At 40.8% G+C, this 16,277-nt stretch overlaps 1 protein-coding gene across 1 annotated transcript; it reads left to right on the plus strand.

The window, feature by feature from the left end:
- The first annotated feature begins 10,103 nt into the window (after positions 1 to 10,103).
- LOC141475876 (feather keratin 1-like) lies at positions 10,104 to 10,454 on the plus strand. Its single transcript, XM_074164423.1, has one exon. It carries the CDS (start codon positions 10,104 to 10,106, stop codon positions 10,452 to 10,454), a length of 351 nt encoding a protein of 116 aa, XP_074020524.1.
- The last annotated feature ends 5,823 nt before the right edge of the window (positions 10,455 to 16,277 follow it).

Genomic DNA, 16,277 nt, shown 5'->3' on the forward strand with positions numbered 1-16,277 from the left:
CTCTCAACCTTTTGGGTGAACGCTAGGTGCTAACTAGACTAAATTGGCAGAATATCAATGAAAACATTTCCAGGCTGTTAATGAGTCTGTTTCTAAAATATTATATATCCTCCAAGAAAAACTGTTTATGTCCCTAGAGGGAAGAGTGAGGAGAAGTTAGCATTCCTTGGCTATCTCAGTTTACAGATGAAAGGGGAATTATTTCTCCAGGTGAGTGACTGTTTTCATCCACTATAAGGAAATAATTTTTTAAAATATATAAAAAGATGACAGGTAGTAAGTTGGATACTAAAGATTGTGAGTAAAGGGAAGAAAAACATCTCTCTCCTTTTATAGAAAAAAAGAGGAGAATTTTCTTGTGGAGAATCATTAAAATATGTAGAGTTATAGGATTTTACAGAAGATGAAGGTTTGGCTTTATTTTTTTTTTTAATCAATTAGAAAATTTTTAATAGAATAATTAAAGTTTCTGAAGGCGTTTACCTTGAATTAGTTTGTGAAGTCCTTTGAGTGATCTTGACTCACACACTTTGAAATTAGGTTATTATCCAGATGATGCTGAGATCTTGTCACGTACCTCAAGCATTAGGTAGCATGAAACTTTGCATATTTGAGCCATTAGTGAGAAGCTGTTCTGAACTTTGAAGTCCTTTGTTCTTCTGAAGACCAAGACCAACCTGTGTATAAAGACACTCTTCATTTAGAATTCATTCCTATCTCTTGTTGGGGGATGGTGGTGTTAAGAGGAAAGGCCCGAGTCCTGCTTTTTCCATATTTTCCATCTGTGGAAGTAGGAAAGCCAGGACAGGAGTGAAGGAAGTGAAGCCAGGAAACAGGTTGGAGTGAAGCCAGGACAGGCCACAGAGGTGAAAAAATTCATGTAATGATAAATGTAATGGAGAACTCCTGGGTGTGACTTCTATTGATGGCACAATTTGGCTCAGGCAGAGCACTGCCTTAAGAACCAGTACTTGAAAGCAATCTTTAACATGTGCATTCATACTTAAATTTATGTGAAAATTGCTGTGCATCCAGGTGAGTTGCTGAGATTTCAGGTAGGAACAATGGTGACTCCTCAGATGAGAGACTGCGCAGAAATCTTGTCGAGAATTAGAGGTAGTTAATGAATGTCACAGAGCAATGAGATCAAGTAATCAAGCTCTTTCATTAAAAGTATGATTTTTTTGACTCAGGCATGGAAAATGAAGTCAAAATTTACGATTGGATAAAGAAAAGCAGACTTATATGTGTTTGTATTAGCTGTGTTCAGACAAACTGGGAAAACTGTGTGTTAACCCAAGCAATTTTAGAATGTGTATTATTGTCTCTGGTCAGCAATTCTCACCGGTCTTAATTTTCTTTAACCTTTTCAATGCTGATGGAAATTTGCTGCTCGTCTCAGCTGTGTGTTTGTGTGGGATTGCAGTAGTGCACAAGTGCAAAATTTGGGAATACTTAATATACAACTTGTCTTGTGGTAAAGCTGAGTCCTTGAAATGGAAATACTTGTGAATTGAACCCGGGTCCCCACCTCAGAACTAAATGATTATTCACCTAAAGGAGTGAAGTCCTGAATAAGGACTATTCATGGCATACACTCCCCTTGAGCAGTGTCTTGATGACTAAAATGAAACATAAAATGTACATTGGCCTTAGGAGGCAACATAATTACTGCTGTAATTCAAACGAGTCACCACAGTCTTCCAAGCAATTAAGTGGGTGCCCATTGGTGAAGATGAAAGCTTGGTATATACTGGAATGTGGAGGTAATAAGGGGAGGGGTAAAAATACCCCAATAGTAAAAGAGATTTTGAAAGGAAAAAAATAAATGGCGTTGATCAGTTTGGGGGATTTTGCATGCGAAAGTACGGATCATTAAGTAATTTCATGCATAATATATGTCTCCGGTCTGCAGGCAGTCTGGAACATGGTATAAAAACCTATAGAACACAAGGCTCTTCCATCCACATCTCTTGCCTTATTCGCCCAGGTGAACAGGTAAGTCTGAATCTACCCAGCGCCTTTTTAAATGCTAAACTCTTACTTTGATGACTGCTTTTTTTGTTGTTGTTTTGTTTTTTTGTTATTCTTAGTTCTGGATAAATATTACTAGCTTTTTTTTTTTTTTTTTTTTTTTGCTTTTGGGAAGGAAAATTAGAAAGGCTCACTTCTATCAAAAAAGAAAGGCTTTATTTACTTGTGGAGCAGGGTGTAATGAGACAGGGCTTAGAGGGTGCTGGCAATATTGTCTCTCAAAACAAGCAGCTTCATGCTCCATTTCAGAGACCAATGTTTAAGGGAGTAGCTAGACAATGAACCCAGTTGGAAATATAGTCTCATCTTAAGAAACTGGGACTAGAAAAAAAAGGAAAATAAATAAATTAAAAAAATAAATGTGCTGAGTAGCAGGATCTATCCCCACGTCTTGTTTTCCAGAGGCAGATGGGCAGGGATTCCAGTAGACTCTGGTATATTGAATTCAAATCAAGGCAGAAACCTCTGATGGGGTATTTTCCCAAGGAAGGATTATTTTATCCTTCTTCCCACTCCAAGTTTGGCTGTTTTGGTTGAAAGACATTTGGGAGCAAAGGATGCTTCTCAGACGCTTTTTTATAGTTCTGCAAATGCTGGTTGGGCTGTTAGTGACTAAGTTCCAGCGTTAAGGCACTAAAGCCAGTTATGTGTCAATGTTCAGCTCAGGGCCCCTTTCCCTGCCCAATGAGAGCTCCAGCTACTGGTCTCCATCACAACTACAGTCACAACTGCACCTTCTCCAGAGAGAGAGTATGAAAGGAAACTCTCAAAGAAAGAATGGGAAATGCCTTTGCTGATAAGGGTTAGGGCAAACATTACCATGGCTGGCACCTTAGTTCATAGGCCAGTTGCCGAGTGGGGACATCCTCCAGTGGCCTTATAGAAACCAAGAGAAACCTCTATGCTATTTTCAGACTTTCTTCTGTGGATTTTGATCTAATAAATCACAAAATGGTTCAAGTTGGAAGGGACCTTGAAGACCTTCCCACCCTCCTCCTGCCCTGGTCAGGGACACCTCCCACCAGACCAGGTTGCTCCAAGCCTCCAGGGATGGGGCAGCCACAGCTTCTCTGGGCAACCTGGGCCAGTGTCTCACCATCCTCATAGGAAGGAATTTTTTCCTAATATCTAAATCTGCAATTTTTCATTTTAAAACCATTACGGCTCATCCTATCCCATTACCCCTCGTCCTATCTAACCACTTTCTCTAGGTATTTTCACATATGTTATCCTATTACTTGAAATTTATAAATTTAATACAGCTTTTACATTGCATTTACTTTCTTGCCTGCATTTCAGACTTCCCTCTATCCTACAGCCATGTCTTCCTATGACCTGTGTCAACCCACTCCCTGTGGCCCAACCCCACTGGCCAATAGCTGCAACGAGCCCTGCGTCAGGCAGTGTCAGGACTCCACGTATGTGATCCAACCCCCTCCTGTGGTGGTGACCCTGCCTGGACCCATCCTCAGCTCCTTCCCCCAGAACACTGCTGTGGGATCCACCACCTCTGCAGCTGTGGGAAGCACCCTCAGCTCTGAGGGAGTGCCCATCAACTCTGGCAGTTCCTCTGGATTTGGGAGCTTTGGGTATCCAGGCCTAGGCAGCGGATACAGCCGGCCCTACCGTCGTTACAACACCTACCGCAGTGGCTTTAGCGAGCCATGCTAAAGCGTGAGGAGCAAGCGGAAGGAATGACCAGGAACGCTGAAGCATGACCCGACACAGGACTGAGCTCACAGCCATGGTTTTCAGATGTGATGTTAGATACCCACAACCCCAGCTCAAGCTGATGGAGCTATGGGAGCTCAGCATCACCTGAAATAAGGCCTTTGCTTGTCTTATTCTTTGAATACATCATACTTCTGATGAAACGTATTTTTTTTTTTTCTGTTGCTGTAAGTGGGACTTTATTATCCCAGTTCACAGCAGCACTGAGAAAAGAAACCCAGGATGAGAAGACATATTAGCTGTTGTCTTTCTGAATCCTAGGAATGTATACTTATACTTTGTACTTTTTTTATTCTGCTTTTTGCTCTCAATAAAGTTATGCAGCATCACAATCCAAGGCTCCTGGTGTTTGTTTGTAGGAATTTTAGCCTTTTTGTAAAATTTCTTACTGTTCCTCTGTTCTATTAATTGAAAGCTACTTTTTGTTCACCTTGACTAGAAATAAGGGTTTGGCTGATGACCTCTATGGTAAGAAATCGGTTTACAGCCACAAATCTTTGGGAATATTGTTACGAAGTATCTACTTTATATATACAAATTATCTCCTTTGTGCAGTCAAATTAGAGGCTGATTGTGGACCCTGATTAGATACATTGTAGAAAAGCAGAAACTAGATACAGAGTTGTTACTTTGTCTACAAGTTGTTACTTTTGTACTTTTGATTTGCTACATTTCCTTCCCTTACTCTGGCTTTTCATCACTGGGGTCAGATTTAAACTTTCACTTAAAGTGCTTGTTATTAAATTCCTCTTGTTCATCCGAAAGCATCTCTGGTGGCTGTGGTCTGAGCAAAGCCGGACCCCAAAGAGAAAAGACCTCAGGGAGTTTTTGGGGAATGCTCTAAGAGGAGACCTGCTCCACCCAAAAATTATATTGAGTATTTTTTGTAATTAATGCCAAGCTATCTTAAATGTAGATTTGGAACTTGCATTGTAAACCAAGCTCCTGGTGCCTCTGTGTGGACCTTCATGGGCTGGTGCTGACACAGTTGGGTTTTGCAGAGGTACTTGTGTGTGCTCTCTGGTTGGAGGCATCAGTGGGGTTAAACAAAAGGCTGAATTTCCACCCCATGCAAAAGTCTATAATTTCAAAGTTTATTTCAAGGGGAAACCCCTTCTTTTCTTACTGGGATGGAAAAGCTTTAAATGAATGTGTGTTAATCCTGGGTCTCCAGCTCCAAACAAGTGGGCTGTGATTTTTTCCTTCCTAAATGACTAATGGAAATAAATGTGAAATCAGGGAATCAGCACATAATTGCAGCAAAATGCAGGTGAGTGATAACTCATGTAACCCTCAGCAGAAAGAAATACTGCCTTGTGAAAAGGGTTTATGCCAATGATTATAGTCAGTCCCTTGCTCTAAGGTGGTGGATTATTCATACACATTCATCAGCCTTGGTGGCACCAAGACATCCTTCTGCAAGTAAGGTGGGTCTGACTCATAGGGCCATGGCTAGAGAAATACTAATTGCACTCTTACAATTGGAAATATAATTATAATTTGCATTTGAAAAATTATTCAAACGTATTTAAAAAATAACTCAAGCCCACCCATTTTGGGCGTGGTGTTTTTGCAGAGGTTCTGGTGAGTAAATAATTTCTTCCCTCTGGCATAAATTAATTTCTGTTGTTGTTTTCTTCTGCTCTTCCCCATTGAATTCCAGCATAACGACCCCACTACACTGGGCACTCTGCAGCCATACTCCACAGATCTGTATGCAGTAGTTAGTTACATTTATTTTTTGACAAAAAGGGAAATCGCAACATAAATTGTTTAAACTTATTAGACCACAGTAAGATGTAAAAGCAAACCTCAAATTTTAAATTTCTTCATAAGAGTATTTGAATAGCATTAACAGTGAGAATAGCAGTGTTAAGGTATGAACTTTGAGGGCTACATATCTAGCGATGTTTGAACGCCTTTGCCTTCAGGGGAGCTATTTGAGCAGCAGGAGTTGGGGTTGTGAAGCTGAAGTCAGAGGCTCTGCCTACACCAAAAGGCCACTCAGATTAACCAGACACCGTGTACTACTCAGCTGCCTGGGCCAAACCCCAAATCACAGCAGGGTGGCTGCAATAAAAGCATCGGTGCCACGCAGAGGCAGCCAGTCTGACTGAAACAATCCACCTTAAGCTAGAGATAAATCTTATGGTTAAAGCAACAAGCCATAAATTGTTAATAATTTAAGGGCATGAGCAGAGTCCACTCTCAGTGATGAGGAGTCAGGTGCCCTAGATCATTGTGTGAACCCCAAATGGCTGTGTAGGATACATAGGCTGTCACTAATGCTGCCAATAAACATCTATATTAGCACAACTAGCAAAGAATGAGGTCTCAGATAAAAGCAGCAATCAGAGCTGGTGTGAAAGGTGAGAAAAGGGAACGGCATAGGAGGGTTCTGAGCTGCAAGAACTTCTACAGATTTGTTCAACTGCTTGAAGCCTCTGAGGCATCCATTTCTTTATAATGGGCTAATTAATTACAATTCAGAATTTATTGCAGATGGCACTCTTCTTGCCAGGGAAACTTCCATTTTCTGTATGTCTGTTTCTCCATGCACAGATTTTTGGCGTCACATTTGTGTCTGGAACCATTGTGTGGGGATTACTGTGAGTAACCTTCCAGTTCCACTTCGATTAAGAATTTTTCCTCAGACATTTAGTCACTCACAGGTGTCTCAGGAGGATGTTCTCATATTACTGAATCACAGAATTATTATGCAAAAAGTTTTCATTATAATCTGAATATATAGGTCAGTCCTTGATTATACAAAAAAAAGCTGTTAACTTCTGATTCACTCACTTTAATTCATCTCAAAGATCAGGCCATTAAGTCATTCTGACTGTACAATAAAGTGGCTGGGATTAGAACAATAATTATTGTAATTATTTTCAGGGAAGGCTGTAGATGTCTCTGAAAATCATAGAATCATAGAATGGTTAGAGTTGGAAGGGACCTTAAAGATCATTGAGTTCCAACCCCCCTGCCATGGGCAGGGACACCTCCACTAGAGCAGGTTGCTCAAAGCCCCATCCAGCCTGGCCTTAAATGCTTCTGGGGATGGGGCATCCACAACAAAAATGTTTGCTAGATCCTTTTTTCACACTCATATTCTGATTTTAAAAGTATTTTGTGTTTTCCAAGCAGATGAAGGAAGAATAAAAAAAAATGATGAAAATAATCTATGGATGCTGTTATGCAAATTAATTCCTCAAATAGCTGTTGTAGCAGAAATGACTTTCAAAAAAGCCTGCTAATCCCTTAGAATATGAAGTACTGAGGAATGGCCAAGGTTGGTGAAGATAAAAAAGGCAATGGCATTTTATTTTAGAATCTCCTTGAAATATGAGATGGCTTAAACCAAACCTTGAGCTATTTTTTTAATTAAAGCTAAAATCGCTGTAATTCCTGCAGCCAGGAACAATGACATTAATTTTAGAATCCAACGACTGACCTGCACACCCAAATCTTAATAATATGTTATTACAGAAGTGATAGGAGAATTCAAATATGGGTCACATCTCTTAAATTTGCACATAATGTGGTGCTTTGCATGCCTAGTGCTTTAATAAAAGCTTCTGATAAACTTTGAAGTTCTCTGGAACCTCTGACCAAGCCAAACGAGTTTCTGTTCCCAGGGGATCTTCCCAAAGAGACTCCTAATTTAGCGCTGATTTACATGTCTCAGTAGTTAAAGCGCTGGGAGAGCAGAACCCTCAGTACTAATCTCTGTGTCTAGGATTGCAGCTGCATTTTACCCCTTCACTATTCACCCTGCAACCCCCCCTTGTAGATGAGGCTCCATGTCATTGTGCATCCAAAGACTGCTCTAAAGTGACAGAAAAATCAACAGCAAGTCGATTATTGAAATTATTGACACTCTATATCTTTTTGAGACTTCTCCATCTGGTTCCCATTGGTCTCTAACCCGTCTGTAGCAGGGAAATGAATGCTGCAGTAGGAGAGGAAGAATTCTTGTATGTGATTTCTTCTGCCTCCGCAGCTGTGTCTTGCAAAGCCTTATCTTTTGCAGAACTCTTCCTTGAGAACAAACGTCACCATGAAATGCAACGTATTTATGCATGTGGAAATTACCCTAAAAACAGTTTTGAGGGCTGAGATAAGAATAAAAGTGGATTTGTGGATTCTGTAGATAAAGAACTAAGAGATCAGGCTCAGAATTAGGTACAGCCAGGAAAGATCCTGTATTAATAAAATGTGTCCTTCAGACTTTTCCACAGAAGTGCTATCATTTGTTATTATCTCATTAGACTGGACATTTAATCCTTTTTTTTTGTTTCTTTTTCCATGTCAAAGATGCAGTATCTTCAGTGTTTTACTAGTTATAGCTCAGCCTTTGTCCATAACACTTTTCAGTTCCCCCGACTCTCACAGAATTCTTCAGCGTCCTTCCCTTTTAACAATATTTGTGCTGCTTCTCTCATTTTGGGGCTGAAGTTTGGTGAAAATTGTGCGTGTATTCCTCATCATTTTCTGAAAAAAAAAAATCAAACCCAAAACCAAAGCTCTCCTCTTTTCCCTAAAAGCAGCTTGAATCCCCAAACTACAAATGCTCATGGGTTGGATTCCAAAAGCTGAAATTCTTCATGATTTCCAACAGCATTTACCCTGCAGAAGAGAGTACAAGGGACTGCATTATGTAAATTATGCTTAATCTCCTTTAATGACACCAGGTAGATCCAAGAGGGTTTTGAAGGCCGAATAAATTCTTCTGAATTAATCATTCTAGTGTTCCCAGAAATTAACTTGGCCCAGAGTATTTTAAGATGAAAGAGACCTGTGGTCAGATATACATGCCACAAGATAAGGAAGTAAGGCAGTAATAAACACAAATACTGAGGCAAAAAAACATGTAATCAGTAGTGGCTCATAAATAACTTCGTGCACAAAGAATGTCCTAGGTTGTTTGGCAACTTGGGACTTGGTATAAAAACCTGAGCAACCCAAGGCTCTTCCATCCATTTCTCTTGTTGCCTTTGCCTCAGTGAATCAGGTAAGTCTGAGCCCATTTATTGTCTCTTTATGTGTTGAACTGTTGCCTTGATGCTTTTGTAGCTTTTCCTCACTAATGTTGTAGTGCATTCATTTTTATTTTTTTTTTCTCTGAAGGAGGAAGGGGTTTTCATATGAAAGAGGAGGTTTTCTGTTCGTGGTCAGTTATAAAAATAATTGAATGGGGCAACTAGCCACAAGTTAACCAGTTAAGTCTATTTTTTCAACTCTAGAATCTGGTCAGGTTTTCAGGTCCTGCAGCTGAGTATAAAATATCTGCAGTGAATTCTTGAGTCTGTTCAGAGTAGTGTGATGGTCTGCGGAAAATTCAGGCCAGGAGATGAGAAGAATATGGGGACACTGGCCAATACTGGCAGTCCTGGGTCACCAGATCTTCATGTAGAAAACAATCATCAGCCCATGCCTGCCTTTTAAATGCAATTCGTAGGTCTTCCACAGACAAGGAGTGACCTTTAACCAGTTGCTTCTCCATCCTCCAAGCAACTGTGTACAGATTTGTACTGTAGCTTCTGAGATCTGCTCTTGATTTTAATATTAATAGCAATACACAAAAATAGAAGTGCTCCTGAATTCAGAACAGGTTTTGAACAGATTTTAAGTGCTTAAGCTTCTATTTTTCACTTTCTAAAATTGGGAGAAGGGACCTCCAAGATGGAGCGTGCATGAGAGGAAGCAATAGGAACAAAATGGGAAAGGTTATTTGCTGTATTAGCATTAGGTAGCATGTTTGTCATCATTGACTGTTTAGCAAAGAGGGAAGCCTTGGATCAGGAATAACAAGCTGAGTCTTACCTGTTCCAGCAGAGCACCTTCATCTGGAGGCTACAGAGTCAACCTCCATTTCTCTAGGACACACAGAACCCTAATAGTTTTCCTGTGTGCGGCCACAACTGCAAGGGGAAGTGTTGGAAGTGCCTTTTCCCAAGGGCAGTGTTATGGCATAGTGTTATGTATGCGGTTAGGGCACTCTGCAACGGGAAGGAAGAGGTTTCCAGCACCAGTGTGTACCCTGGTTCCTGTGTGAGCTGACTAACCAAGGAGGCTTCAGGGTAAGTTCCTGACTGAGATGCACCAGGGCTACTGTTCCTGCAGTCTCCTAAAGAAGATGCAGGCTCAACCCTGTTTGCAAAGTAATTCCTGTGGATCTGGTGAAAAATGTCCTCTTGCTCCTCATGGAATCTCTTGTTAGTTTGCTATATACTCCCCTTTATCTGAGAATTTCAGCTGTACAAATAGAGTTGTATTTAAATTCTTATATTGCATTTCTTTCTTTTTTTGTGTTTCAGATTTCTCACCCCACAGCCATGTCCTGCTATGACCTGTGTCCTCCCACCCCCTGTGGCCCAACCCCACTGGCCAATAGCTGCAATGAGCCCTGCGTCAGGCAGTGCCAGGACTCCACCGTGGTGATCCAGCCCTCTCCTGTGGTGGTGACCCTGCCTGGACCCATCCTCAGCTCCTTCCCCCAGAACACCGCCGTGGGATCCTCAGCATCTGCAGCCGTCGGGACCGCCCTCAGTGCAGGAGGGGTCCCCATCTCCTCTGGCAGCTCCTTGGGATTCGGGAGCTTTGGGTATCCAGGCCTGGGCAGTGGGTACAGCCGGCCCTACCGTCGTTACAACACCTACCGCAGTGGCTTCTATGGGCCATGCTAAAGCGTGAGGAGCAAGCAGAAGGAATGACCAGGAATGTTGAAGCACGACCTGACACAGGACTGAGCTCATGGCCATGGTTTTCAGATGCGATGTTAGATACCCACAATCTGAAGTTAGTGGATCTGTGGGAGCTCGGCATCTCCTAAAATCAGGCCTTTGCTTGTCTTACTTTTGTTATGCTTTACTTTATATTTCTGATCAAATGTCTTGTTCTCTTATGCTTTTTTTTTTTGTATTTGACAATGACTAGGTAAAATATGTAATTATTAGAAATTATTCTGCATGACTGAATTAGTACAGTCCACTTAAACAATGAAGAAGGAAGATCTCTTTTTACTGAGTGTGTCATTGTGAGAGGGCTGAGTGGGTACTGTCCTTAGTGGACCATGGAAATGTATTCCCTACACTTTACATTGCTTCCTCCCATTCCTCAGCCTCATTAAATTTGTGCTGCATCATATTCTGAGTCTGCCTTTACTTTTTTCTTCTTCCAGCCCACTTTCCAGCTTGTCTGTGGTGAAACAGGTCCCTTTGCAAGTCATCAGTTCCAGAAAACACTGTGCAAATAACTTCATGCCAATTGCCAAGGGAGAATGAGTCTGATTTCAATTGTGGAAGAAGTTTTTCTTTTGTCTAAACATGGTAAATCCAGCCCAAAACAACTTATCAAAAGCTAGAAAGAGACGATGTTCACCTGCAATGGGTGCATCTCCTGCTGTGGCATAAGCAGGAAATCTTGAAGTAAGGGAGATGCTTCTCTTTACACTTTAAAGACCCTTTACTTACTGTACCATGGAGATAGAAAAAGGCCCTTTAACTGTCTTAATATTGCTTTTTTATGACAAAGTGTTTGTTTTGAGATGGGTGTTTTTGAAGAGGGATGAGAATGGGGCAATAAGCTGATTTGAGGAGGGGAATTAGCTCCCCTTCATTGAGAAGTGGAATAGCCTAATTTCAGGGAAAAGCTCACTGAGGGGAACACTGTTTCTCCTTATCCTTCTGTAGATGTAATAGACAAAAGTGTCTACACAGAAAAGAGGAAAGAGAGATGCAGCAGGAAAATCTACAGGGGCATGAGGAACACTAGAAATTATAGGCATAACCCTTTTTTTCTGAAGCGCTAACTCCACTCATCTGTTCTCAGCTTGCTGCACAAATGGGATACATGTGCTATTACCTGGGCAACCTGGAAGAAGATCGTGGCTTTCTTTACCCTCTCTGTGATACTTAGGAAGACCCCTTTGAAAGAAGGGGGAGATGATGCTTTTCCTGAGCACAGCTGAGCTTACTCAGGGCAGAGTTGGTGGGAGAGAGGCAGAAGCTGGTGCAGACCTTTGAGTGGAGCTTTCTCATGGGTGCAGAACCTCTTGGTAGCTGATAGCAGGCTTGGGTAAGTCTTGGAGGGGAGGAAGAGAAGGTTTTGTGGTGTTTTGGCAAAGGAATTGACTTTTAAAACTTGCAGGCCTGGAAAGTACATTTAGGAGAAAGAGAATAAAAGATTTTAAGGTCCAGCCCTTTCTCAGTGCGTCTTTATAAACTGACTCCTACCTGTCGTGCGTAGTAGATGTGGACTTTATCAGGCATTGCTTTGTTCTGGCTTGATCATCTGTGTTGCAATAAATGTCATGTTTAGAGACTGGGAGCTTTAGTCTCCAAAGGGAAAAGGTTTGAAAAGTTCTACTTGAAGGCTCTGGATGATCCAGTGTCTTGTCAGCTCACAGCCTGATATCTGGGAAATTTCTGGCTTGGAGTCTCTGTCTGTGTCTGTACAGCCTGATGCTGAACTGTAATTAAAGCCAGGGAAAGCTGTTGACAAAGTTATACTGACTACAGTCATTAGTGGAGCTAAATTAAAGGCGGTACATCAGTTCCATCCATGAAAGAATTAATAATTTTTAAGGAGTAGGTTTTATTAATGCGCAACAGAAGAGAATGGAAAGTTAGCAGTTTGATATTATAATACAGCAGAAGGTTGGTCTGGATTAAATGTGTAATATATTTTTGCCATCTCAACTGAAGCTATTGCTTGATCAAAGCGGATGCATTCCAAAGGAGTCATCGTTCTTTTGCAGTTGTTGCAAAATAGTTTTCTCTTATGGAGAGAGTATCTAATGTATCTAACACAGCAGAGAAGTTACAGTTCCATGGTATTGATATGGCTGGAAAGATTTATGGCTGAGGCACTGCAGTGAAGGTGTCTTTAACGTTTTCAGGCGGACAGAGAATGACATTTCCCGTGACAAAGTACATTTTCCTACTCTTGCAATCCCCTTCTGCCATTCTCTGCTAAGCTTTCTTCTAACCAAATGCACCAAACCTCTCTGCAGAGGTAACCCCTGGGCATGTACACTCTTTCCAAAGTTGGGGTCTTTCCTTTAGGCATTCAGAAATTGTAGCAGAAAGGTTGGTGTGCAGCTCACTTCAAAATAAGAAGCAAAACCAATCCTCAAGCATCATTGTTCCCCTTAATCTGGTCCCAAACTGCCTTCGAGTTAAAACTTATCGTAGCAACAAGTAGAGTCTCAAAGGAAAAGGTTTTGTAGATAGTCAGAAAGTGTTTTATTCACTGCTGCAGAATATGAACTACTTTATTGTGTTACAGAGAGAATTCTGTAGGCAAGACAAGCCCAGGCGCTGCCTCTCAAGTTGTTATTGTGTTGGCTTTGGAAATGTCGTAGCATGATAGACTGTGGGTTACGTAATCAGGCAGCCCATGTGCAATAACACATAGTACCAGACAATAAAACAACGGCATAAAACCCGGTGCATGGTAGAGTACATGTGCTCCGAGCGAAAGAACTCTTATGTTCTCTTTCTCAATTTATAAACTTACATCTGTTAATATCTATTGCTGAATAACCGGAACAAGTTGGTCCCATAGAAGAAAAGGATAACATGAACTGGTTTTGCAGGACACTAAGTATTTGCTGCTGTTGTCAGTGAAAATGTATTCCAATACCAAATTTTGTAAAGCTGAAACCAGAATTATAGTGTCTGCTGTGCATAGGGAGACAAGTGTAGAGGCAGGGAGGCTCTGAAGAGCAAGAGCTTTTATAGCTTTCTCAGGCTGCCTGGAGGATCTGAGACATTCTTGCACATTTACTAACTAGTTCCTGCATAATTTTTTTAAATTTTTTTTGCATATGGCTTGGTTCCCACTAGTGAAATTGTTGTGTTTACTGTTTATGTTTATTGCCTGGACTTATCCTGGCGTTGGATGAAAACCACGATCCGTGGTGTCTCTTTCATCTTTCTGGTTTGCATCCATTAAATATTCTTGGCTCCATTATACCGACTCCACCTTCCCAACATGCGGATGAGTCAAAATTCAATTTGCTTAGGAATTTTTTCTGCTCTTTAGCATTTTGGTCACACTGGCCCATGGGAGCACCACCTGCTGTCACAGCAAGAGCTTTTAATTTAGGTCCTGAATGTGTAATTTCATCCCTGATAAGTGACTGTGAGATTTAGGATCACTACTCTTTGTAATACTCCGATGAGTGATATCCCAAAGCTTTTAGCTCCTGGGATGAGGAAATTGAGCCAGCCAGGCCAACCTGACATATGATCACCTTCAGCAGAAGACTTGTGATTCTTTTTCTCATCACGACACCTTTTGCTGAGTTTGTTTTCAAAACCACAAGTTGTCTTATGGTCAATAGATGGTTATTGCTGTAAAAAAATATGGTTTTTAACATTTTGATCCTGCTGTAGTGTGTCTGTGTGTGTGTGTTGGTCAGAGCACTGGGGAAAAAAAACCAGTGAATCTCAAGGGACAGGAGAGGTTCAGTCAGTAGTGTCACCGATGGGGGTCATCACATACCTAAGGATGTCCAGTGACTGCTGATTGGAGTTGGGGGTTTTAACATGGGATTTTGTGCAAATACTTGTATTTTAAGTAAAAAATAAAAAGACTCCTGTTTATGGCACCATATAATGTGAGGAAGTTTGTGAGATTCATTAGGAATCCTGGCCAAAAATTTTAAGCGCTGATGATGTTCAAATAGTGTCACATACCCTCACATTTTCTGATAATGCATTATTTGCGTGCCTGAGCCATTGATGAAGATGTGTTGTGAACTTTGAAGCCTTTTGTTCTTCAAAAGTGTGCAATCAGCATTTATTTCCCAGGAGATCTTCCTGAAGATACTCGCAGTTCAGAGACAATTTGCATGTCTCTAGCTAAGCGATTTAAACATTAGGGAGGGGATCAGTATTTCAATCTCTCCTCTCCTAAATTCTTCTTAGACATCGTATGCAATTCCTTTTTAATCTAGAAATTGTCTTTGAAAAAGAAATTGAATTATAGTACGTTGCGATGTTCTTTAAGACCATGCAAAACGAAGACAACGCTATTTGCTTTCAAAAGAGGAAAAAAGAACAAGACTCTTATAAACTTCTCTAAGTAGCTACCATTAATTTGGCGTATAATTTTGTATAATACGCAGTAGGGGAAAATAATAATTTAATGGCAAATGTAAAACTCTTTGGTGACTTTAATGACCCCATTGGGAAGCTTGTGCAAGACTCGGAGTACCAGTGTCTCTGACTAGCCAAAGATTCATGTACATCCTCAGTCTGACCCAAATTGTTTTCCTGGAGTTTGATGTAGGAAGAAAGCTAAAACTGCAGACTCCTTAGATTAAGGACTTTGACACTCAGCTCCCAAATTGAAGAGCTGTGTCTCAAATTCCTTCACGGAAGTGTAGTAGTTTAATATTAAAATGAATAGATGAGACTGCTGATACCCTTTCATCCTGTCTCCTGAGTCAGGAAAGTAAAATAATATGGTTCCTCAAATATATCTATTTCCCAGTAAGTACCTTTGAGACTGCAGAGCTGATTGCACTTCATCAGAGTGCTTTCTGTAGCAATATTATTTTCTGATTTTTGTCTGGCTGTTTGAGAGGAATTTGGCAAACCTCCAGTCCAATTCAGAGTCAGAAACAGTAACTTCTGGCTTTTTCAGAAAGAGATGTGTCAAAAGCTTGTGCTCTACATGAAGGGGTATTTCACAGGGGAGTTATATATGTCATTCCTAATATATATATATATATATATATATTCATCTGTGTCAAATGATGTACATTGCATATATTTTCCTTAGGATGCAAAATAATTTCTTTAGTAACTGAGATGAATCAGTTGATCTGACCAGGAATTAACTGGGCTCAGAAGATTTTAAGATAAAAGAAACCTCTATGGTGGAATGCATATATTATGGTGAGGAAATTAAATCAGGGCAATAAGTACAAACAGTGAGGAAAAAGTAAATCATCGGCTGGGAATATTTTGCATACAAGAAGTCTTTAGCAATTGGCTGGTAAATAGCTATATGCACAAAGCATGTCTTAGGTCCTCAGGCACTCTAGGACATGGTATAAAAGCCAGCACAGGGAGAGCTGCTGCCGTCCTCTTCTCCTGCTTTATTCTTGCTGGAAAGGGTAAGTTTGAATCTTCTCACTTTCTTTCAATGTCCTGAATTGTTGCCTTCATTGTACTTTATTTTTACACTGTCTTATCTAGAGCAGTCTAAGGTTTATGCTCTTTTTTTGTGTGTGTGAGACCTGCAAGTAGCTCTTTAAAGATGGTAGCTGCTCGTTGAAGGGCGGCAGTTGCTGGACACAGGACCTCAGATCATTTTAAATTTGTGTCACTGGATCATTCCGTTCCAAGTGCTTCAAATCTCTGCATGGGGATTGCTCAACAACTAGAAGTGGCTGTGGAGAATCTGTGCAGAGATTTTTGGCTTTCTAGGAGCTTTTTCTGTAGACAAACAAGTAAGTGGGCTCAAATTTTCAAAAGTGTGCTGAGCAATATTGG

Source organism: Numenius arquata, chromosome 27 (genome assembly GCF_964106895.1).
Source record: "Numenius arquata chromosome 27, bNumArq3.hap1.1, whole genome shotgun sequence".
NCBI classification, from domain to species: domain Eukaryota; kingdom Metazoa; phylum Chordata; class Aves; order Charadriiformes; family Scolopacidae; genus Numenius; species Numenius arquata.

Coding starts and splice junctions, on each gene's coding strand:
- LOC141475876 (XM_074164423.1), top strand. CDS start 10,104: ATGTCCTGCTATGACCTGTGTCCTCCCACCCCCTGTGGCCCAACCCCA.